We start from the raw sequence: 24,649 nt of genomic DNA, 5'->3' as shown, positions 1-24,649 counted from the left end.
TGAATAATTTGCACAGTTGCCTTCCTTGCATATCCAGTAAGCCCTGTAGTTAATTCTGAAGCAACATGTAAATATGGCTAAGGGAAAAATGACAGCTGTAGTGTCACCACGGACAACTTTGTTGCTTGACATTGCATTTCTCACCCTACTGCCCTTTTTTTAAAGGAGCAGAAGTTCATGTGTAAGACCTGACTGTCCTTCCTCTTACGTGGATAGAAATTTAGAATCCAGCGTAGAAAATGAACTAAACTAGCATAAAACTGTTGTGGTAGGATTAAAATTAAAAAAAAAAACACCACGGTAGGGAGACAACTAGAAACAGAAACAATTGCAGGAATACTGTGTGAAGAGAGATCTGTGAAACCTCACTCTTCTACTTAGCAAGTGCTTTTAATTGCCATTAGCAGCAGGACAGCTTCCCAGGAATTCTTCTGAAGTTCGTGTACTTATCTACTCCATCATCCGGAGTTAAAATCAAAGTGAATTCTCAGGTTGAGGCCCAGGCTGAAAGGAAACCCCACTGAACACTGCAGATGTGATAATGGATTCCATTTTCCATTCTCTCAGGCATGCATTTTTCACAAAGCTTAGGTTCACTTGATGAAGATAGAACTCTTCTGGGCATTTTGAACTTAGGGGAGATACAACTGTGACTCTACTCTGACATATGCATTCAGGTTTAGCTGCTAAAACAGAACTGCTAGCAGATCAAAAGCACAAGATATTAAATGAATCTCCCTTAAAATCCTACATGCTCAGTCTCATTTCCCGTTCCTTTTCCGCCTACTTTAATGTCTTTTCTTATTATTGTTGTGGCTTCTAGGTTTTCCCTCATTGCAAGCTGATGGATTGGCAACTGCTAGCTTCCAGAGTACCCCGCCCCCACCTCCGCCCAAGAGCAAGCCCTATGAGAACAGCAACCCGAGGAATTCTGCGGAGGTGAGGAAATGAGAGCTGACAGCTTTTTGGAAAACAGCTTTTGAGAAAGAGACACCAGCGGAATTTTCCAAGCTGCTTCTAGGGTGGTGCTACTTGAAACTTGTCTAATCATTTTACTGGTACACTCCTTGAAACCACAAAAGGGTAAAAAGTTTTTTGCTTTGAGAGAAGGCGATCAAGTGCAGTGCCTTTCTTCAAGTGGGAACTGTGTTGTTTTTGGTTAGGCAAATTGTGTGTGGGGGTGGGAAGATACATTGAAAACAAACAAGCACAATGATTGAAAAGTTTCAAAAACATGATCAACGTGAAATAGCACAGTAATCTGGCCCTGAAAAAGAAGGGAAAAAATATCACATGCTTTCAGAAATTATAAATGTATCCTTTGAGTCCTCAGCTCAAAAATCTGTTGTATTAACATCTTAGGCACAGCCGTTTTCTCAATTTCATGAAGTTGATTTCCTTTGTCTTTTTTTTTTTTTTTTTTTTTAATACAGTATTGCTAATGTTTCTCTTATACTACGGGATTCCAAATGGCTTGCAGATACTTAACGTGCAAATACTCTGGTCACTGTGTCAGAATCATTTCATCTGCCCTTGAAACGCAGGTGCTTCTGATATGAGACTGTAGTTATTAACCGGTGCACAGCAACAGACAGCATCCTTTTGTCACTGTGAGAGGGGTGGATGTCTTCCCTAGTCCAGTTTGCAAAGAGGATTTACACGTACCTCAGCGAGCCAAACTGGAATTTGACCAAAGAGAGTTTAAAGAATGATCGCACTTAACAAAATGTTACCTCTGACAGCACAAGAGCACCACATAACAGCTGATCCTGTAGTTTTGTTAGAGATAAGACACTGGCATAAAGCCTTGAAGCCTGGGAGAAGTGGGAGATTTTCTACTTTGCCCTTTGTTTGGTCAGAATTGACTGTGCTTCTGAGAAGGGGCAGCATAGCTGCTGTAGGTGGTGTGAACGGCAGAAATGTGCTGGCTCTGGGGATTCTGTGGGAGTCGCTGCTTGAAGAGGATTAGTAAAAGAGTCTCCTTCTCTTGAGTCTTGTAAGAAAACTAATTACTAACATGTTCTGGCTTGCAGCATTGGCCTTGGCCTCCAGCCAAAGGAGAATGATTTGAAGGGCTGTAAAGAGAGATTGTGAAAGTGTTTTCTGAAGGCTTGTGTTACTTTATTGTTGTTGTAAAGTTGACTCTGTCCTCCTTCAGTTAAAATAGGCCTGAAATTTTAGTGGTCTTGGCTAAGTAAGGGGTGAGTCACACGAGTGTCTTGTTTACCTGGCCTTTCACGTCTCATTTTTTATGGGATGCCCCTTAAAAACAAGCAGAGAGGCAACTTGAGAGAAGCCACTAGCACAGTTTTCTGCGAGAACAAGAAACATCCTTCAAGTCCCTGTGCTGGGCAGAAAGGCTGTGGCTTGCTTTAGTAGAACTGCACTTGCTACCATTTTGTGTAGGTTGTTGTACCATTGTGACTGGGAAGCATTTTACACCCTTTTGGCCTCTACTCAGCAAGCCAGCAAGATGAAAAATAGCTGAATTTTGTAACCTCGAGGGAAATGCGTTTGTTGCCATTTTACTGATAAACAAACATTGGGACAGAGGGGCAAATGGCTGTGACTTCAAGTCAGGCTGCAGAACTCAGAAGTAACTGAAGTATACCCACAACTAAAGCCTATTCTAGCAACGAAAACATAGCTGCTTCTGTTATCTCCTGGGTATGTGTCCCTGTTTGCCTCTGTGATCAATTGCATGTAGTACTTACTGAGAGGCTAAATTCAAAGATTTGGTCCTGAAGGAAACATCAAGTAGTACAGGACCCTTTGGATTTCTTGTTTGGTAAAGCAAATGTCTTCACTTGCCAGCAGTGTTTTATTTTTCTGTGTGTTTTTGTTTTATCTTCTCAGGTTGCTCCACCACTACCCAGCAGACGTGAAGCCAGACCTCCCCCTCCACCCCCAAAAACCAGAAAATCCAGCGTTGTCTCTTCAGAGCAAGGATTGCAGTGAGGATCATCACGTAACAGCAAGCGCCTGGAGTGAAATTGTTCCTTTCCTTAAATGACGTGTTGGGGCGCTCCGACCCTAAGGACTAGTGGGCTCACCTGCCGTTCCATTTGCTCCCCTTGGAGTTTTCTTTGGGAAGTACCAAAAGGAACTGTTGTGACTGTATTTCCAGCCTCTGGTTTACCTTTCCAGTACCGAGACACTAATCACATAGCAGGAGAAGTCACCCCACTGGAATTCTTGTCCGTCTTAGTCTTGTCTGCCCTGAGTTTTTTCACTGATGCAATTTCAGCTCATTCCTAGTGTAAATCTGTCACAGTAGTGATTTGCACCAGTGTTTGAAACAAGATAAGCCATACCAGTATGAGATGTGTGGCCTGATCTGGTTGGAGATGTCCCTGCTCCTTGCAGAGGGGTTGGACTGGATGGGCTTTAAAGGTCCCTTCCAACCCAAACAGTTCTGTGACTCTGTGTGTCCTACAGTATTTTCACATGGGTTCATTTCAGCTGTACCGCTGTACTTAACGCACAGATCCCTCCTTCAACCCCTGTAGCGTAGCTGAGCCCGGATTTGCATGAAGCGAAACAGATCGCAGCCATTCCTGAGCTGTGAAGTGTCGGCTCCTGAGATGTCAGGTGCCAATGTGTGATGTTCAGTCTCCTAAGATTCTTGATTGCAGGCAGAGCATTGTTAGCAGGATAAGTAGTGGTTTTTTTCATATGTATTTAAGATGAAGCGCAGACGTTCAGCCTTACACCATCTCTGCTCCAGCAGTGGCAGTTGCTCACTCCCAATGGAGAGTTCAGGTTCACCAGTACTTTGTCATAATTCCACTGCTGATTCTGGTTTTAACGCCTCAGAGCACTTGATATTCCTCCCTGAATTATGTTACCCGCTTGGTTTGTGCTTGCCCCTTGGACTTGATGTAATATTTAATTTTTGTGCTTTTTAATAGGGTGTACAAAGTTGGTTCTCTCCTGTGAATGTGTTAGAAGAGTAGAAGCTGTACTGGTATCAGCAACTTTGAGGGGATGGAGTGTGCAAAAGGAGTTGTATATACATCCTGACCTCAGAAACAAAGTCTCACAGTTACTGTAACCTTCACTTTGGCTGAGCAACTTCACACAAATATAATAATTCTCATTCTCTTTTTTTTCCTGCACCCGTTTGTGGCAGTATTGCACTTTTTCATATTCTCCCTTGATCGAGGTTGTTAACTGAACTTCACGGAGCTATTTAGATCTGGGATGCATCTGAAAGATTTAACAGTTAACCACCCATGTTCCTGTTTCTGGGATTACTCCAGCTCTTTGCAGTTTTTCTTTCCTTGGAGAATAGGATAATCTGTTTAGTTTTTCTTGTAGTTATTTATTCACTGCTCTGTCTGGATGTCAGCATCAGTCTCTCTGTTTGTATAGAGAAAATATGACATGATCGTAGGTTTTAATGTTTTTAAATTCACGTGATCCATGCAGAAAAAGGCTGTTGCACTCTCTCAGAATAGCCTGTCCTCACAGTTGCGTAGTGACTGAAAATTCAACACAAATATCATTGTTAGATGGGCCTTAGATACAGCATTCCCTTGTGCCTGAGCAGCTCCCGCTGGAAGCTCGCTGGTAAAAATCAGGACATCGCCATGGTGGATCCATCTTGCGCCTTTCGGGGCTCCTTGTCCTGGAGCTCAGTCGAAGGCCGCACGCCAGGGCGGGGGGCTTGCCCTGCTGTGCTTAGGCCAGAAAACAATCACGTCTAAAATTCTCCTGCAGTGTATTTCTACTCCATTCTCCTCTTAGAAGATCTGGATGACTCCAGAGACGGTTACAGCAGCTGGGTTTTGCTGTGTGGAGCAGGACTTTACTTTTCAAGCTAGGTAGTTGGAACTTTCTTTATCCAGCTGCCTGAGGTGCCGCATTCCAAGCAGCTGAAACACCGGTGAAGTTTGGGTTTTTCTTGATTTGTAAGAACAACTCTCTTGTCACATTCAGAGGATTTTGCATCCCCAGCCTGTGTGACTGGCCTGTTTATAAACATAGCTTTTGGAGTGACTGTTAGTTTTTTCTGATATTTTCCAGGGAAGGGGAAAAAAAAAAAATCACTTCTTGTTCTCTTTCATTATGGAACTCGGGAAACGGGAGCTTGCCTGCAAAGTTCAGATTTAAACTTTTTGAAAAGTTTGAAGTTCCTTAAAACTCATCATAAAGAGGGACTAGCTGAGGAGTTTGGATCCAGGGTTATTTCTGGTTACAGCTTGTGGCCTGTTTATTTATTGTCGGTATTGATGCAGACTCTGTCACAGGCTCTGTCTTGCAGGAAATAGTTTTGCTTGTTAACCGTCAGTGTCATTTAGCTTCCGATTGCCTGGCAGAAGTTGGGGAGACACTAAAAACTCTGCTGAGGATGTTGCTCGTGGTAGTAAATAGAAATACTGTTGGGCTGGGGTTTTTTGCAGGCCACTGCACCATTGTTCTGCTCACATTGCTTATATGGGTTTCATTACCTTACTGAGAAATGGAAGTTCATTAAGCCTAATGAAAGCTTTTCTCAGCAAAGCCCTTTTCAGGGAAAAACAAAACCAATGAAACCCATGGGGTGCTTTTTTTCAGGCTGAAGTAGTCCTTTCTTTTGTCCTTCTACATTCCTTTGGCTTCAGTGTGACTCCCGTTAAACCCGCAGAAGCTGCGTTTGCATTGCTGCCTGCGTGGCTCTAAAGCAGATTGCTTTCATCAACGGTCATACTGGATTCACGTCACGAAACAGATTGGGGACGTTTTGGAAGCTGCGCTGCAGTCACATCACATACATCCTCAGTTGCGCTTGCTGTAGCACATGTACAGCTGTCTGCTGGGCTGTGGCCGTCTCCGGAGAAATCTTTGAAACCTTTCTGGACGATGTAACCGTGGTTCACCCCCTCTCTGGTGCGTTGTAGGACTTGTCAGCTCCACACTGTGTTCTTGGACGTAGACGCTGCTTGACTTGAAAACCGTAGGGTTTTCCTGTCTCTCACTTCTTGTCCACTTCTTCCTCTCCTTGTAACCACTGCCTTCCTTCTGCTGCGCACATGAACTGAAGGAACCCCTGAAACTCTTCACTTGAACAAGAACTTTTTGTCTTTGGTGAGAATTTTGCTATAGGCAGAACAGCAGGATGTGGTCTGAGTTGTAGAAGAGTCCATATTGACCCCACCTGGGTTAATTCAGTGCCTTTCTCCATGTTCATCTGCCTGTTCCCTTATTCTTAGGTGCAGTTCCTTTCCAGAGCAGGTTTGCTTTTAACTCCTCTGCTGAGTCAGCAGAAAGGAGGGAGACTTTGCAGGAATCCCTAATGGTTTGTCTGTCCTGGGTAAACAAACTGGCTGTCAGGTTTGGGTACTTTTGGTTCCAAGTGACTTTTTTTGAGTCTTATTTCCTTACCGGTTTGATCTGCTTTAATAACTTTAACTCAGAGATGTACCTTGTACATTGATCAGGGTTTTTTTTCCTGGAGGAGGAAACTAGCCCATGCAAAAAGAGGTCACTGGAAGAAGTCTGACCTTGGGAGGAATTTTTCAGCTGATCTTTAATGACTTTTTATGTAATGCTCTTTAACTTGAGGAGACTTGGTTCTGACTGCTTTTTTTTTTTTTTTTTTTTTTTTTTTTTAGTTTTATAGAATAAGGTTTATTAACAGAGTACCATTTAAGTGTTTAATTATCCTTTCCTTCCTTGGATCACGCAGCTCCCAGTCATTAGGAACATGAGAAGTTGGTGTCTTCCCTGTATCCTGATCCGAGGTGGTAACATCTGAGCTAGCAAGAGGCTGAGGTCCCCTGGAGAGTGAGGGGAGCGAGCGGGATGGTGGCTGTATCCCATCCCAGCGCTGGCAGGAGCCTAGGAACCTTCAGTGCTTTGTGGCTGCACCAGGCCGTTCCTTTGGCTTTTAGTACAGAGCCAACTCCTTAAAAAGCAGCGAAGATGCTGCCTTCCTGGATGCTCTGCCTGCAGTTGCACGGTCTCACCTGGCAGGTTCCTTAAACTTTCCCTTGGAGGCTGTCCACACCATCCAGGCTTTTCTGCTCGCTGCCTTTGTTGACCGGCCAGTTGGAGACTGGGAGGAAAGGAACAGCTGGTGCATGGAGAGATTTCCCTTCCCGAGGTATTTTGGGCATTTCCATTGGCAAATTTTCTATGCCAAAAGGGGTTTAAGGTTGGAGGATTTTTTTCCTTAGTGTTCTTTTTCTTCTAGAGTCTGAAGTGCTGTGAACTTTCCATTTCTCCTCACACTGTTCCAAGCAGGAGTGCGGTTCCTTAACTGTATTCCCGACCGTGGTGGGTGAGGAGTTCTGTTCTTAGCTGATAGAAGTCAGCGTAGCTTGCTTAGAGGTAAGAGATGGGATTTCTGTACTGTGCCTCGATGATCTACGGCTTTGTGCCAGTTTTAGAAACAAGCACTGTCTTCTAAGTGTCGGATTTTTAAAGGCAGTTGGGCATTTAAGTGTGTGGATAAGCATGGGGCCTGACTGATTTTAATTAAGTGGAATTAAATGCCCACACTCTTCTGAGACATCCCACCAGACCCTTCATTTAGTTTTGTTTTTTTTTTTTTCAAGTGTGCTGTTCTTTGCAATGGTGCCTACCTGACTTAAGTTCTGAGATTTAATTTTCAGAGACAATTTAAGGTCTCACCGCTTAGTCTGCAAAATGAGAATCATCTTCCCGTGTTAATGAGGTGCTTTTGGAAATGTCATCTAATGTCTTTTAAACTGGAAGAAGAAGAGTCCATAATGATGTCATCTCTGCATACCAGAAATGAAAGCAAACAGCAGCGTTTCTGCCCAATTCGTAGTTTGGAATAAAACAAATCTCAAAGTTAAATATCCACTCTGCAGAGAAGAAAAAACCTAATCCCATTTCATAGCTGTGCTGTTCAAAGCTAGTGTTAAATTTCATGTCTTTTAGAGGATTTTTTTTTTTCTTTGGAGAAATATGCTCAACACTTGTTTTCTGGAGCTTTTAATTAAAATTTGTCATGCTGTGATAAATTCCTTTAAAAATGTTACAGGCTCTAATCCACATCAGGGGAAGAGAGAAACAGACAGCTTTCCATTTCAGTGGATTATTGGATTAGGAAAGGACACTGATTCCAGTGAGAACAGCTCTGTGAGCTGCAGTGGCAGAAAATACCATAACGTATATGCAGCTGATTTTGAGAAGCTGCCTCTGTCTCACAACCTTCGTACTGTGCAGCCCGGGGTACGTCCCACAGATTAACAGTGAGTTACACTTGCAGTGATAACGGCTCGGATTTTCTCTCCTTATTTATTTTTATAGTTGTAAATGGAAATAATAAGTTTAAGATGTCTGTAATTTAACTGTAGTCTTTTTTAATAGTGAAAACATTCCTGATCCATTGCTACTACCTTCTTTCTATTTTTTCTTTTAATTAAAGACTTCTCTATCTTACATTTACTGCTGCAGACCAAATTATCTAGTGGACCAGGGTGAGCTTTTCCTAGGACTAAATCAGAAAAAAGAAAAAATACAAATAATGTGATGTGGTTGATTGCATGGCAGGAGAAGGGCTTTCCAAAAGCACATGAGGGTCACCTCATTCTGCTCCTGTTGATGGTGAAGCGCCTTCGGGACAGTGTGCATGAGGACCGTAGAGGGTACACCGAGGAGGACAGAGGAGGAAGGTGGAAAGCATTGGTCTGACTGCTCTGATTGAAGGCTGTCACTGAAATCCCTGGACGTGCGTCACTGCATACTTTGAACATGTGTTTTCATGTGCATGGTCTGCAGTTTTTGTGTTTTTTCTAAAGAGGTGTAAGTCCTCAGCAGCTCTGAAATTCAGCCCACAATTGCATGGTGTCAATGGATGTAGGTTTACACTGTTGGTACTGTAAAGGTTTAATGACATGATAAACTCTGGAAGACGTTTGTCTTGCCATCGGGAGAATGTGGGTGTTCTGCAACATGGTTTTGTGAGTGTTTTGAGATCCTGGATGTGATGGTTTAGTTGTAATGCTCACCTCTGCAGACTGCAAATACCTGCTTCCCCCCCCGCCCCCCCCCCCCCCCTTTCCTTTAGTCCTCTGCAATTGAATCAGCAAAACATAACGGCTTTTAAACTGACTCTGAAGGAAGAGTAGGAGCTAAGCTTTGGAAAGGGAGTCTGCATCTCTGGGTAAATGACATGATTCACTAAGTCTGTAAAGCAAGGTGTATAAATTTTCACGTTTTTTAAAAATGTATTAACTGTTGTAAAGTTTGTAAATACCTTTTTAAAATAAATGTAGTTTTTATGAGTGAACCAGTAAAAGAAGAGCATAAAAGTCTTTCATACGTGGACTGCTGAAGTGCGAGTGGAATTACATCCCAACAGTAAGTTTATTCTTGAGTTTAACAAAATTGTATTACTCTTTTATCCAGAGGCCAGTGAGGTCAGACAGTGCCTTTGTCCAGGCGTTGTCTGTACGTGTGGAACAAAAGCCGTCACGTTCGAGCTTTCATTGCAGGACACACAGCTGACCCTGCACTGCTGAGTCCCCACCGCTGGACCAGAATGTGTTCTCTGACGCGTAAGCTAGTAATCCACACAACAATTATCTTCTACTTAAATGCAACTTCAGAGTATTTATTCACATAATGCAATCTAAGCAGAGGGCGTTTGAAGAGGAATTGTTTATAACATAGCTTTGAAATTTTATTCTGGGTCCACTGTTCCACTTCGCTTTGTGGGTTTAAATCTTCCGTCTAGCTTCTCCTTCCATCAGACTTTCCTGTAAACACACATCACATACTTGTTTTTAAAGAGAAGAAATAACTTTGGTGAAATATTAAAGCTTGGTCAGATGCTAAAATATTCATATTGCAGTCTCCATTGGAAAAAGAATTGGAATGACATAAATCTGACCCGACACAATCCCTCTGCCACCTGCCCATGGATCTGTCCGTACGGTGTAATGTAGCTGACACTCATAATGACCCTTTTCATCCCAGCCTGCGTGACCAGCTTTACATCTGTCGGTGGGTCCACCGCCGCAGCAGTTCTTGGAGCGCGACCCAGCAGCTGTTGAACACTGCGCCTCGACAGCAGTTTGGGACAAGAAGCATGAACTTGCACAAAGCGCCAGTGTGTAGAATGTCTCTGTGAGCTTAACCAGTTGGCCAGGGTACCAGAGACAAGAAAGCTGTGCTTGCAGAACTATTATGGGGTCATTTTGGAGTGTCACAGTTGCCCCCTTACCGTTCTCGGTGTACCTTGGTACTGCTGGAATGGAAACCGTGTTCCTGTGTCACATCCTGCTGGGTCTGGTCTGCTTAGATATTTATTGATGTTGTTGCCTCTGAACCGAAAGCCTGAGGTGTTTCGGATATATCTGCTGTGTGAATACATTATTTTTTTTCCCCCTTTTGTATCATAACTGGATGTATTTTTGTTTGTGCTCACTACCAGCTTCTCTAGGAAATTATGAAAATAATCTGAAAAGTTTTTCCATGGGGTGGACCATTTCGCCTTTCACTGCATAATATTCCTGCAGCAGCTCTGGGAATGTGTTACATTGGAGGAGCTGCATCTGGAAAAAGTGTTAATTGTTTTCAATGTCATTAAGCAGCTAGAAATAAGAAGGTGACATAGGTCAGACTATGCTACAGGAATAAGATGTGCAAACTATGTGTTTGATGCAGATGTTTAGAAGTTTTTACATTTATGTGCAAGATTACCAGCAGTTTCTGAGCAAACCTAAGAACCTGGTTGTGGGGTGCCTTCTACACTGCAAAGAAAGGCAGAAGTACCAAGGACTCATTTCAGCTATCCTGATAATTGTTCCACTGTCCTTTCCTGCCTAACATAGTTTCTTGCAGTAAAAAAAATATCTATACATCTGAACATAACATATTAAGCTACTGTTGCCGGCTCTTCATTCTGCAAGTAATGCTATTGGAAGCCAGAGTCATGGCCAAGGATTCTGCTTTATGTTCAGTATAAATAGGATTAAGGATGACTTTAAAAAAAAAAATATGGAGTTTAGGTCGTTTCTGCATGAAAATCCAATGGAAGTCAGACTCTGGCCTGTCTGCACTACCGTTTCTGAGTTGATGAGCCTTTATTCAGGCCGGTTCCTCAGTGAAAGGCTGGAGCGTGTACTTGAAACTTTTGCTCTTGGCTTCAAAAATGAAGCAGAGATTGAGTGTTGCAACTTTTAGGACAGCTCAGAGACACTTCCCAGGAAGTGGTGACCATCTGGCCTGATCAAGGTGTTGCTGTATTAATTAAAGAGCACATTTTTCCTTGAGAGTGTTCTTTCTGTGGCAGCTCGTTTGTATGTGAAGTCTCTGCTGTCATTGCGTTAGAGCATCTAATGGAAAATACATTTCCCAGTCTGGGGACCTTGGGAGCAGCAGCTTCCATATGGCTCCATCCTTCAGCTGGCAAAGTGCGCCTTTGAGGTTAAGCATCTATGAATGCTGCATGGAGTTGTATTAAGGCAGAATGTGTTTGACTTTATTTTGGTTTTAATTTAGTGAGTAATGACATAGCTACAACGGGAGCATCAAAAATAATGGAGTGCTGTCCTAGGACTGCAACTCTGAGGTACCTGAGCATGATGCAAATAGTAAGGGCAGAGCCAGTATTGCCAGGTGTGAACTAAATTTACATGCCTCTTCCTCCTCCACCACCACCTTTTTTCTCTTCCCTCCATGTACTTTCCCAGCCTGAACTGCTCCCCTAATTTTCCCGTAGGGATAAAAAAAATTGTGTTACTTACCATGGCTTCCTTCAGGTCGCTGAACCTGGACTGCCGATACGAGCCTGGGCATTCGCTCTTCTGCACTTCCCCTAATTTTCCCATCTCATTTGCAATCTGAATTGGGAAGTGATACAGCCTTCATGAAAGGAGGTTTTTCTGCTAAAGCAACTCTATTCTACTTACAGATGGAGATGAAACTGTTCCACTGCACCGTTTAAATTCACCTCTTTCTCAGGTGCGATGCTTGTGCTACAGCAAACGGAAAATCAGGATGCTGGAATTGCTGTCACAAGGGACTACACATGAAGTTTTAGGGGAAAACCACTGGTGGTCAGAACCTTCCAAGCCTGCTTTGTCATTTAATTGCTTACCATCTCATCAGTCACCACATGACAGCTGCCCATTGCCACATTCTCGATGAAGCGGATGGATGTTGTCATAAACCAGCCCCTCAGAGCATCGGTGGAAATTTAGGGAGAGGATGAGATCAGGTTTAACCTGGGACCCTTAACGTCCATCTCTCCTCTAGAGCAGGCTGCCCAAGCTCTCTCTGTTCTTTGTGCAAGGCTCTCAAATGTCATGGTACCCTAATGCTAAAGCCACAGGGTTGTTTTACAGTCCAGAACCCACCTCTTGAAACGATTCGACCAGGTTTTCGGCGTTCCTTTTTCCTCCTGGTTGCAGGCCGTAAGACCAGTGTTGAGCCAAGCAGATTTCCACGGACACGACAAACAGGAGGATGCCGACAAAGATCTTCCTGGACTTCTCCATCCTGTGAGAGAACAAAACATCTTTCTGATCACAATGACATTACAGCTCCATTTTTATCTTACAGAATTATGGAAATGTTACATTTCTGGATCTCCAGTTCTGAGCTGCACTCCAGTGGCACTGTGCCTATGCATGAGCCGCAGCCAGCTTTGAGCCTCTCAAAGTGTGGATTAGCTCACTGTAGAGAGATTTAACATCTGAAAAATTTGGATGAAGATCTCAAGATTTCTGAACACTGTTTCAGGGTTTTAGGAATGCCTGGACCTCAAAGGTTCCATCAAAGTACCTGCTGATCTTTGACAGATGTGTTCAGTTTAGCTGGTTTCTGTTCTGATGTCCCTGCACCTTTGCAGTCTCTTCTAATGCAAGTTTCTTCTCATACAAGCATCTACAAGCACTGAGTAAGTAAAAACAGAATCTGCTATGTAGTTAAAGGACATTACCTGCTTGCTGCGAGAGGTCGCAGAATAACTCCAGCTCTTCTCTGTCTGGAAGTGTCCTGCAGGTGTGCTTGCCATCTCACATTTATATACAGCCACCCAACAGCAAACTTTTCACAGCAGGTAACTTTATCCGATTCTACCTCACAGCCTGCAATTTTGATCTTAAAATTGAATGCAGCAGAAGTAAAGCACATAATTGGAGCACCCCTGGTGTCGCTATTAAATTCAGCTATTTTCTTTAAGTCATAAAAGTAACAGCCTTTCTTTTAAGAGGCTGTAAATCAGACATTCACATCTAGCTGGCTGCTCTTGCCCCATAGAAAATACACCATCTTTTCTTTCAGTGGCTTCTAATTTTTAAGTAAAACTTCTTGGGTGAGTTTGAATTTGTTGAAAGGGGCTTGCAGGAGTTGAAACGGATGAGGAATTCAGCTCGGTCTCTGTCTGTGTGTATCGGGCATGAAGGAAACAGTGCTTTGGTGCACGAACAGGAGCAGAGAGCGTTTTGCGTGCTGCGTTGGAAGTCCTCCTCCTCGATGTTTCAATGACAGTGCCTTGGTGTGCGTTGCTCTATAAAATGCTAAATAGTATGAAACTGAATGGCCAAGTGTGTTAGACCGTAAATGTGCTGGGGAAGGGACCCTCTTTGTGGTCACCAGGGGGTCTCTCTCATGGATAGGATTCCCAGACACTTATATATATAAACCACAAAATAATCTGTGTGTGTGTAAATGTGTGCATTGAAGTACCTGGAGAGTTCTTCATTCTGCAGAGTTTATGCACTGCAGTTTTATAAAGGGGTTGATAGCTATTTGCGTGCAGGAGTTAAATTCAATAATTTTGACCGCAGAAATGTAACTTTTTTTAATCCACCTGGCAGCTATTTTGACTTGCTATGCACTGTTTTATGTGCAATTGAATGTACCATGTTTAGTGTTCTTCAAACATCCTCTCTTCCTGCTCCCCTGACCTCTTTGAGATTAATGGATTAGAAGTAATTTAATAAGCAAATAATTTAAGGAGGATTTAGTGGCTAGCAAAGAGTAATTCTTCCTGCTCTAATGCTCCTCCTACTCATGGCAAGAGTAGCCAGCACTTACCTTCCACTAATAAACTGATCAAGCTGTGAAAATAGTTTCTTTCAGTGGGAGAAACGTTAATTCAACGTAGGCACATCACTTTAGAAGCAAGATTTTCTTGTGCCAGTTTTAAGCTCCTTCCTTCCCTGATGAGCCTAGCAAAAATTAAGGTTATTTAAAGATAAACAGAAGAGTTTGTTCATCCTGAGGGACAGCACTTAGAGAGGGAAGGGGGCCTGCTTAGCCCACTAATTGTACCTCCTGTTAATCCACCATTTAAAGCTAGGTCTGATGGCAGCTGACCCTTAACATCTTCTAACAACTGTCTCTCCACAGGTTTCTGGTACGGCTACAAAGCTGGCCTGGCAGAGCACGTTGGGAAGAGCACATAACTGCACTGGGTAGAGAGCCATTTCCCATCTTCTCTTGAACGCTGGGCCACAGTCATAAGTTACATAAAGGTTAAAAAAAGATTAGAGCTGGGTTTGTTTGCCCACAAATACTTTTACAGCCCCACCTAACTGCTCTGATTTTGGAAGAGGCAGAGTCTGAATGGAAGCCTGATCCAAGATCTGGAAGCGCTTCAGCCAGGGCCTGTCAGGCAGGTGCCAGCTTTGTGCTCTCAAAAAAAAAAAAATCCAAGTGTGAGGCTGGCTTTTTATCAGGTGATGTCTCTTCAGTTTTCAGACACTGGACTGTGATTGATAAATACACATTTTTCAGAAGAGCTCCCAGACCTTCCAGTGCACTTGTTTTTCTGTTCTAGGGAGAGAAATTTTAATGCCTGCCAGTGCTATTACGTACCTACATGTAAGTCAAGGACTTATTAGGAAAACCTGGGTTTCTGGATTCCCATTCCAAGAATCAAGACCTCTTTTGTCAGAGCTATTGGAAAGGCGTGTCCTAACCTGTTGAATCTCCCAGGTTTTTTAACAGCATTCCTAACCCAAATATGCACACTGGAGCTCAGAAACTGAAGGAAGAACTAGATTTTTTTTCCCCAGTTTTGTTCTCAAGGTGCTCTACAGCACTTATGCAGGTGTCCTGTAGTTGTATTATCACTGTTGTTCCACAGAGTTTATTGGACTGAAATAATGAGCAGTTTATAGACAAAAACCAAGGATAGGTTTGATTTTGTTGGTTTTTTTTTTTTTTTTTCCCCCCTAGGAGTGCTTTAGCACTTGCTTATTAAGTAAGATACAGTTTCGCTGCTTGTGCTGTGTGATGATAATCTCTAATGCAGAAAGAGTCTTTTAAATAGTGCACATACCTGTGAAGTGTGGTCAATGATCTCTGACTCCATCTTCCGTTGAGCAAATATGAAGAGTGGGGACAAAGAAAAGCTTTAAAAGTGTTGCAGATGAATGGAAAGTCAAAAAACCCCATGAGAAGTTCTCAAAGTGAATGTATCCGAAATATTGCAGCAATCCCCACAACGCAAGGTACGCTTGTTTTTCCAGCAGGTAAGCTGAAAATTCTTTTGCTTTCTGCCATAGTGCAAATTGCCTGCACGGAAGTAAAGCCAACTGAAACTCAGTCTTCTCATAAAGTACTTAAGCATGGATACTTCCTAGTTTACAACAGGTAGTCCTTGTGAGAAAGCACTGGTTTTCGATTCTGTGATCCTATTAAAACCAGGCTGAGGGTGACAGACTCATTAAGGGAAAAACAACTTCAGCTACAATATTTTTAAGCTGGTGTACAAGGACCCGTTGATGTTAAAAGAAGTTGTGTTCTCCACTAGCATGCTGTCCTTCTAGAAGACGTCACGTAAGATTGAGATTGTGTTTTGTTTGTTTTGTTTTTTTAAATTAAGACAACCAAGGCATTTTGATATTTCACACTTTTATTAATGCAATTTAAATTAGGCTGGAACCTGCTGCCTCTGCACAGGCCACTTTGGGCTATTCATACAGCTTTGTCGTGAAAGCAAAAGAGGTACCTTAAATTCATCTGTGAATGAACGATGCCACATGCTGTGAGTATTCAAAACATAGTGCTTCAGTGAAAGTTCAAATATATTTTATACACAGTGATTATGAAAATAGATTTTTTCCATACAATATTTTACTTCTGCCAGCTACAAAATATGATAAAGAAAAATATTTCATTTATTTCTCTAGCCCTAGGAATCTTCTTCTACTGCAACATATACATCACTCTCAATGAAAGCGATGAGGTGGGAGGAAAGGACTCCAAAATCATGCTGAAATATTTCCCTTGAAACTATAGGTTTCACCATGGTGGTGTCCTAGAGCCAGATCAAGAGGCCTGGGAATCTGGAGGAAATAAAATCCCCAATTCTGAACCACACGGCTGTGGGATTTTGAGTCCCAGAAGTTCACGTCATATGCCTGAGTCAACCCAACTTGAAAATAAGGGTGAATCCTGCAATTCCCCCTGAACAAATCCTATACTGGCCCTGAACTAATCTTTCTAGATTGATGGCAAAGCAGTATTTGCATAACAACTACTGAGACAAGACGACTTCTGTTCAGAGGACTGGAAATCTGTGCTGCAAGTAAACAATAACCCACTGAAAGGACTGTGGGACCCAGCCCGCTGCTAACTGTCCCATTCTGTAAGTTTGGGGAAATATTGGTTCTTAACTTCCAGCAACAGCTGTTATTTCCTTAGATTCAAGGTTAGTTTAACTTTGGGGTATTTAAGTAAGCATCTGAGGTAAAAGTTCTTGATGCACCTTTTTTTTTTTTTTTTTTTGGTATCGTTTCTTCATGTGCTTTTTGATTGTGTATAAAATAAATGTTGTTAGATGAGAACTAGATTGACACTACAGTGGAAACAGCTTATTAAATGAAGTGCACCAGCACGTAAAGAGATGCTGTGAGGCTTTCTGCCCTGCAGAAGTCATGCAGTTCCCTATTTCTTGCAGGTAAAGCAGTTGTGGAAAGGGGACTTTGCCCTATGCAAGATGCTTTTACAGCCACTGGAAGCAGGCCCAAAGTGGAATACTAGGATCTGGCTAAGAAAGGGATTACGCCCATGCTTTCAAGGATTCAGCATCTAAGAGTATTTGCATAGTACCATGAGGGGAAGCAGGTGCTGTTCAGTCATATACTGGAGAAATGATGGGAGGATGGAGCACGTGCGGTGGCCCCGGTGCTTAGCTCTACTTTGGTGACAGTATTATATTTTCCTATGTACATTTAATTTCCCACAAAGCATGAAAAAATCTACAGGTACTCCAGTTTAGAGCAAGATAATGTTGCCTTCCAGCTGTGATTGACAGTGCATTTTTCACACTAATTTGGAAAGCATTAAATAAGCCATCCGGTTTCTGAAAAGGGATGTTTTAGTTGTAACTAAATCTGTTGTGCATGCAGAAGCAGCTTCCACTGCACACTGTAGGAGATGATAAAGCTGTTCTATACCTGCATTCAAACAACAAGGCAATATATTTCCTATGATGACACTTAACTACCATTTTCCCACCAGAAGAAGAGCGTACCTGAAAACATCCCCTGGACGCTGTCTGAACCACATCTGCCATGGAGTACGCTGTGCATGAATGAAGGAACTAACTGTAAATACACTAGTTGAACTGTAAACTTGAACTTTGTTGCTACTATACATGAATAAGATTTTCTATTCATATTGCAGGTACAGATTTAATAAATAGAATTGCATATATTGTGCTTTATAAATTAAAATGCATTTCAAAGTGAGGCAATGCTAAACAATGAATCTATTTAACCCCCTCCCAAAAACAGCCACAGCTTCTGGTTTTAGAACAGCCCACTTCCTCACTCTGTTCACAAAGGTACAAACAGTGTCTGTTTCTACCTCTTAAACAAAAGCTCCCTCCCCCAAAAGTGATCAAAAAAGAGTTTACTTAGGCACTACTGCAAATATAAGTTGTCTAATAACCATTACTTAATAAGGGGAGGAGGTGAAGAAAGTCACAATAAATGTTCTGATTCCTTCCTCTTCGGCGGCTTCTCTTCCCTATCTGACACTCTGAGACATGTGCAAAGGTGTCAGCATCTCTTCAAAGATAGCTCCTTTCACATTAGATCCCCTCAGATTAGCTTCTTGTAGATCACAACCTGATAGATCACAATTCTAAAAGGTAAAAGAAAAATGAAGTGTTAACTGAATATACTCAGAACTTAGTTCAGAGCTTTACCTTAACTACATTTACACAGCAGCCACGTACACATCCATAAACTTCAGTGGAAACTTCTGGTCCACCACTCTAGTTCAGAGTTTTAGTTACTTCTTGTAGAGTAGTTCCTTATCACAATAACAGCTGGTTTTATTGTTGAGTTGTTAAACTTACACTCCTTCTATCAAATTATCTTCCACAAGCTACTAAAGCTTGCTGAACACGGCTAGAAAGAAGCTGCCTCTTGCCATCTCACCAAACATTACTCCAACTACTACTCTCGTACGTGAGGAAGAACAGCCCTGTACCCAGCTTGCAAAATAAGCCAGTTTGTCTGTCTAAGTAATAAGAGACAGCAGTGTACCGTGTGCCACCACTTAGGTAAGATTCCATCATTACGCTACAGATTATGTCCCAGGATAAAAAGAAAACAAACAAAAAAAACCACACAACGCAAAACCCAAGCAACTGCATTTCTCTTCAGTGACAGCATGATCTCACAGTAAGAGTTAAGTTCAGCAGTATTTCCATACATCACTTTTGAGATGATACAAGCCGTTCCTGGCAAATTCAAGTTTAAACTCCTCTTCCAAACAGAGGCTGGAATGAAATCTGATTCCCTAGACCATCCATAGCTCACTAAGAGTGAAAAAAGACTACTGCACTAATTTGAAGCTAGAGAACTCAGCCAAAAGCCAGCAATCCCAAAATTTTATCGGTTGACTAGTCAACTGATCTGAAATGAATCATAACTCACTTCCAAATCAGTTCCTGCCAAAGTTGCTCCTCTAAGATTACAGTTTTTTAGTTTTGCATTTTTCAGCGTTGCAACTCTTAGGTTAATTCCTGTCATTTGACTGCCTTCCATGTCAACACCTTTCAGGTTAGCACCTAAAACACAAAAAGAGTAGTTTTATGAGGAAAAACAGTCAGAAACACAGTAGGTCCAGAATGATGCTTCCTCAGAGCCACATAAATTGACAGAGGTCAAGGTAGACCTTGGAATTTAATGATTATATAGTCACACACTATATTTGTATCCTCCTCTCATTAAAGCATGGATTGTACAAGCCACAGCTGAACCTTTCACATGCCATACGGATTTACAAACACAAGGTCCATTTTCCACAGAGTACCTAACACGCAAAAACTCCTTACCTTCCAAATTAGCCTTAAGGCCTGATGGATCTTCAAAATTGCACCCTTTGAGAGATGCTCCTTCTGCATTGGAACACAGCATCTTTACCCCTTGAAGGTTTGCACACTGATAAAGAGATAGTCAGTGAGACTCAAAGTGAACAATACCAAAACCAATCTGTGTTCAGCTTTCACTTCTGTTTAGGAAGTGAACCCTATTAAAGCACAACAGCCTTGTTACTGGGAGGAAGTGAAAGAACTTGTTATACTACTACTTCTCTATCATCAGGAAGGCAGATAATTCTTACCTACTGCCATTCTTTTCATTTTTTTGTTACTTAAGATAGTTTCAAGAAGCTTTTGAAGTGATCTAACTGGAACAATTGCAGAAAATATTGAGGGATTACATGGCTTTCCCTTATCTGCTTGTTCCAATTCCTCTTTCCTTAAAATATCTAAAGGACAGCCCAGACTTTCCAAGATGCAACGATTCTTACATCAAGCACTGATCCGGAGAGGTCGGCTCGTTCAAGATTCGCACAGCACAGGTTGGCATGTGCTAGGTTGCAACGGCTTAGGTTAGCCATCTTGAAGTTTATGTAGCGAAGATCGAGACGTGAAAGATCTGCTCCACTAAAATTAAGACCCTAAAAACAAAACAATAAGCCCCCCAAAGTTAGAGAAGATAGCATGCCTTAGAACACAAAACAGTTAAGAGAATCATGTATATGTGCATGTGTATATAAATATACACAGAGATACAGATACACGACCATCTATATTCTACTACATAAGACTAAGGAAATGGAAATGCAGAGCTAGCAAGCATTGTCCTTGGTTATGCTAGCGCATTTTGCATTTAAATAGAACAGCTTTACAAATTGCTCCTCCAGGAAGCCTTCAACTTAAAGAAGGAAAGCAGCCCAAACAGCATGTTTAAATTTCATGTTAAGGTCACTCTACCACAGCCTGGAATCAAAAGTCAATTAAAAAGCAGGCAGGAGAACCACAAATTTGAATTTCATGTTGTCACACGACGCTGCAGGATATTTCACCATCAGACACAGGCACTACAGATCAAGACAAAGTCTGAATTTTCGCACCTGACATCGCAGCTCAGACTTGGTTGGGGTTGCCAGTAGGAATCGGACAAACTCCTTTCGAGATAAAGGAGAATGATCCTCAGCCGGCTGTGAGTTCTGTTGAGAGAGTTGTTTAAAAGCTAATATGGACAGGACTAAATTACATATAGCCTGGAAGAACAGGATAGGTGCATTCATGGATTAAAGAAAACAAGTTACCTTAATAGCTGTTTCTAGATGTTCAATTAGTGAATCTATACCAAAAAACCTGGCTTCTTCCAAAACACCTAACAAAACAAAGCAGGATATGTTATTTACAGGGAGTCGTTAAGCAAGAGAGCACTCTTTCCTTACTAGAGAAGGTGGCGTATAGCCACAGCAAGGACATGCCAAAAAGTCTGGGTTAATCCATCCTTACTATTGGAGGAGCAACAATTCAATCAACTTGCCCTACTTGTTATACCTTTTATACATTTTAGCTACACTAACAAAGCTGAACAGAGCACTTGTTGAAGGTTAAGGAGTCTCGAAGGAATGCAGAAACTAATAAAACTGGCAACCACATACGTTAGATTAGATGTAACTGGACAGAGGAAAAGCGAGCTTGCTTGCAGCTAAACAGAAAAACTAACTCAGAAAGGATGTTTCCAATACCAGTATTAGGTTAAAGGTATCAAATCCAGATTTACAGCTACATATTAATCCAGTACGGAGACTTTTTAATGCTCTCAAGATAAAAAGTTTAAAAGTGTATCTTCATTAAACCAAGCATGTGGCATTGCAATGCTTGAGAACAAATTCACCGAAGAAAAATCCCAAACATTTAGATGAGCATACAAAAGTACCACTGACTTTATCATGCTTACCTGAAGGCAAAGCTGAACTTCTAAAGAGTAATAATTTAGGAGATGTCATACAGGTAATACCTACCTAGCAAATTAATGCCATCGTTTACAATGAGCTGTCCGTGACGCAAATAGTTCAAAATTGGCTCAAAATACTCCGGACTGCGGTCAATTAAGAATGCTCCTCTGTGATCTTGCTTATTTCCCCAAGCATCTGTTTCCACAACATATATACAATTAAAGTGGAGATATTAATAGAAAAGCATTTGCTTCAGTTTCAGATTTTTAATACCAAAGGGTACTGGAATATAAAACATTTCACTTGAAAGGGCATTTCTTAGATAGAAGGAAGGAAAATAAGAGAGGAGGGAGGATTCACCTTAAAATGAAGTCACTCCTGCTATAATATCTTCCTGCCATACATAAGAATTATTGCTAGAATAAAAGCAGCATTAAGATTTTAGTCTGCCCTTGTTTCCTAAAGGCTGTCTTGTACAGCATTTGCCCACTGATTCTGTTGACAAAACCAAGCAAGATGCAACAATAAGAGGAAAATCTAAAATCAAACAAAGACCCCAATATATTAACTATGGATGGCAGTTATATTTTCAGCTTGTGAGGTAAGCATAACACGGGCAACGGAGAAATAAATTATTACAAAAAAACAACTATACATTCTGCTTTGATACTTTAACATTTTAACATATGAACAAGTCTCAAACTGATAGTGCCTTTTGCCTATTTTGCTAATTTGTCAGCTTAAAAAATAAAGTTTATTTCAATACACTAACCTTTATCTTTAAACATGTGGGCCAACATACTGTCGGGTTCTTTGTTAACCAAAGTGCTCCTAGAAAACAAAGGTAGCACAATTTTATTTTTATAATTAAATTTTTTGCTCACGCGACAAACTTGCTGGCTGGACTGTATTTTCTGCCCATGACAACTTGAACGTAACATTCCAACAGCTACAACACTGTACTGATGTAATTTCATAACAGTGTAATTGCAAAATACATTTCTGACTTAAAGTATTGTAAGGGTATTATAAATACAAAGTGATTTGTTAACTGGAATATTCCAAGAACAAGTCCAGGCCTGTTCAGGCTTTTCACCAGTTTTGCTTCATATGTAAACTCTTTAAGAATTAATCCGTTGCAGAATGGTGATAGCAAATATGAAATACAGAGAAAGTTGCAGAAGTCAAAGACCTCCTACTCCATAGTAAGTTATTTTTCTAGCTCTTTTGCAAGAGCATCTGAGGCCTCACCGTATGTACGCTACCAGCTGCTATAACTCCTTTACTGAAATCAAGTCCTTTAAGAACAAAAACAACCAGTTGCATTTTTTACCGTGTAGTGGTGAAGTATCGGCCTCCAACATTGAGCGTTAACCAATCCGTGTGCGACCCTGTTAGTTCTTCCTGAGGTCTCCCATCAGTCTGAGGATCTACACACATGAGAAAGACACAGTAATTATTAGAAATTTGGTGAATATTTCTGAATCCTCGATTCGGTAGGAGGTATCTTCTGAAAACCCCAGAAAATAAAATTTTAGATTTACATTAAAGCAACCCAAAACCTCTTTTTATTAAGCAAGAGGTTAAACATAAGAATTACAGAGACTTACCAATGAATGGTTCCCCTTCACAGACAAACAACACATCATCATCCCTGAAAGGGGAAGGGGCAGGGAGAAGAAAGAAAAAATTTTTTAAAATTAATAATGATTTTTTGTTCACCTACGTGACAGTGAGAACCCCTCCTGATTAGTTTCAGGTAAATGACAATCAGTTGCCATTAGTTAGAACGTCAGTATCTGACTTTTATCTTAATTTCACAGGTTCCAGTGGATTGTAATATGACTGACTTCACTAGAGATGTTATCGGTATCACCCAGTTTAGTTTTACCAAAAAGCTGCTTTTCTCCCCGCTCTGTGAGTATCCTGTGAAGCCAAAGGAATACTAGACTTTGTCTCCTTTTCAAAAAAACCTCATCCAAGTGCTGACTAGAATAGTGGGATTTTCCTGGTAGATAACTGAATCAACAGGGGAGGATGTTAAAGGGTTTAAAATGCAGCTTGTATCAAGCTCTGACTCATCGAGAGAGAAGTGCTTTGAAGTTCAAAACACAGTATTATTTCTCCTTGAGGCATAAAAGCACCTTTTGGGCATACTGGCTGCAATTATAAGATCTGATTTTAAGGAAAGCACTGGTTATTGACTGAAGTCAGAGGATGAATAGGCTAGTAAGTCTCTTAATCCACCTCCATGATTTGACTTTTATTGGATAAGCCTTACCTAATCAAAGCGATATCATCAATGAGTCCACCTTTTCCATTGTAAACACTGGTTGCTTTTATTCCAAGCTTATTACTCGCCACAGACAGCAAATCTGATAATGTCCCATACACAGCCACAACCTGCAGAAGAGAGAGGTGGCTACAGGCACTGGGTTCATGTAGCTCCTGTCATTTCAGACTTACTGCCAGCGCTGTCACTAGCTTCTTACAGAGGGAAGATATATATGGATCTTCACTAAAAAAAAGGGAAGAAACAGACTAACTTTCATGTTAGAAACAAAGCCGCCTTAAAATAGGGTGACTTACACGTCTGTCGCCCAAGATTCAACGTACTGAGGTGGCAGCAGCAGTGAAAGAACGAATGTTGACACCGCAGGAATATGATGATTTAAGGATTTATTTCTCTAAAGAAATACTGCTGTTTGCATGTTCCAAGTCCCTCCCGAATCCATTTCCCCCCCTCTAACACCGAAGATTAAATAGTGTCACATTAACTGCCTAAACTCCAGAGACGTGGATGGGAAAAATCCAGCAAGAAGTTCCCGGCCTGGGGCGACTCCCGTCAGCAGTCACAGCACCGTACCTGCTGCTGTGCGACACCCGGCTCCCCGCGGGCCGGCCCGGGCTTTCGGGCACCCCGGCGGCGCAGGGCCTAGGCCCCGGCAACCACCAGCGAGCCGGGGAGCGGGGCGGCGGGAGCAGCGAGGCCCGGGTGCCGCGGCCACGGGCACGGCGGCCCCGAGGGGCGGCTGAGGGCCCCTCCCTCCCGCCGAAACACAGCAGCGAAACCCCACTCGCGGCGGCCCCGTCCCGGAGCGGCGGAAACCCAAACACGGGCACTGCCGCTCTGTCCCGGCGGCTGAGGGGAGGGGAAGGGAGGAGAGATTGCCCCCCGCCGAGGACCCGACGCCCCCGCCCCTCACCTTCCCGTTCCGGGGGCTGCCGTTAACGAACAGCGTCACGCGCCTCATGCTGCGGCAGCGGCGGCAGCCGGCTCCTCCCGCCGCACCCGGAAGGCAGCGACCGCTAACCGACATGAACCGCGACCAATCACCGCCGCTCCTCGCCAAGCCCGCTGACCAATAAGAAAAGCACTCCACGGGACTAAGGGCGAACGGGAGGGCCGGGCGGAGAGATGCCGAGAGGGGCGGGGCGCTTCCGGCAGCCAATCCAGAGA

General features: G+C 42.3%; 3 protein-coding genes across 4 annotated transcripts in view; 1 reads left to right on the top strand and 2 right to left on the bottom strand.

Moving 5' to 3' along the window:
* DOCK5 (dedicator of cytokinesis 5) overlaps nt 1-4,621 on the top strand; it is a 79,915-nt gene extending 75,294 nt beyond the window's left edge. The window contains exons 51-52 of the mRNA XM_086767748.1: nt 824-939; nt 2,857-4,621. Coding sequence (XP_086623874.1) covers nt 824-939; nt 2,857-2,958 — 218 coding nt within the window. The 3' untranslated portion in view covers nt 2,959-4,621. The remainder of the gene's footprint in view (nt 1-823; nt 940-2,856) is intronic.
* A 4,926-nt stretch (nt 4,622-9,547) lies between these two features.
* Nucleotides 9,548-12,458, bottom strand: GNRH1 (gonadotropin releasing hormone 1). The gene is made up of 3 exons (XM_010120877.2): nt 12,318-12,458; nt 11,706-11,801; nt 9,548-9,713 (listed from the first exon to the last, which is right to left on the bottom strand). Exons 1-3 carry the CDS (start codon nt 12,456-12,458, stop codon nt 9,675-9,677), a joined length of 276 nt encoding a protein of 91 aa, XP_010119179.1. The 3' UTR covers nt 9,548-9,674.
* A 3,356-nt stretch (nt 12,459-15,814) lies between these two features.
* On the bottom strand, nt 15,815-24,509 carry KCTD9 (potassium channel tetramerization domain containing 9). Of its 2 annotated transcripts, XR_015261214.1 has the most exons (13): nt 24,396-24,509; nt 23,471-23,592; nt 22,800-22,843; nt 22,523-22,619; nt 21,962-22,020; nt 21,256-21,384; nt 20,545-20,612; nt 20,347-20,442; nt 19,741-19,890; nt 19,265-19,370; nt 18,864-18,997; nt 17,875-18,063; nt 15,815-17,499 (listed from the first exon to the last, which is right to left on the bottom strand). XR_015261214.1 is itself a non-coding variant. In XM_086767910.1 (12 exons), the coding sequence occupies exons 1-12, from the start codon at nt 24,507-24,509 to the stop codon at nt 17,947-17,949; spliced, it is 1,236 nt and encodes a 411-aa protein (XP_086624036.1). In that variant the 3' UTR covers nt 15,815-17,946. The 2 variants fall into 2 exon arrangements, 1 of the variants encoding a protein (XP_086624036.1); XM_086767910.1 differs by having other exon boundaries at nt 15,815-18,063.
* Between the last annotated feature and the right edge of the window lie 140 nt (nt 24,510-24,649).

This window comes from Chlamydotis macqueenii, chromosome 27 (genome assembly GCF_036417535.1).
Source record: "Chlamydotis macqueenii isolate bChlMac1 chromosome 27, bChlMac1.mat, whole genome shotgun sequence".
NCBI lineage: Eukaryota > Metazoa > Chordata > Aves > Otidiformes > Otididae > Chlamydotis > Chlamydotis macqueenii.
This window is presented reverse-complemented; position numbering and strand designations above follow the sequence as displayed.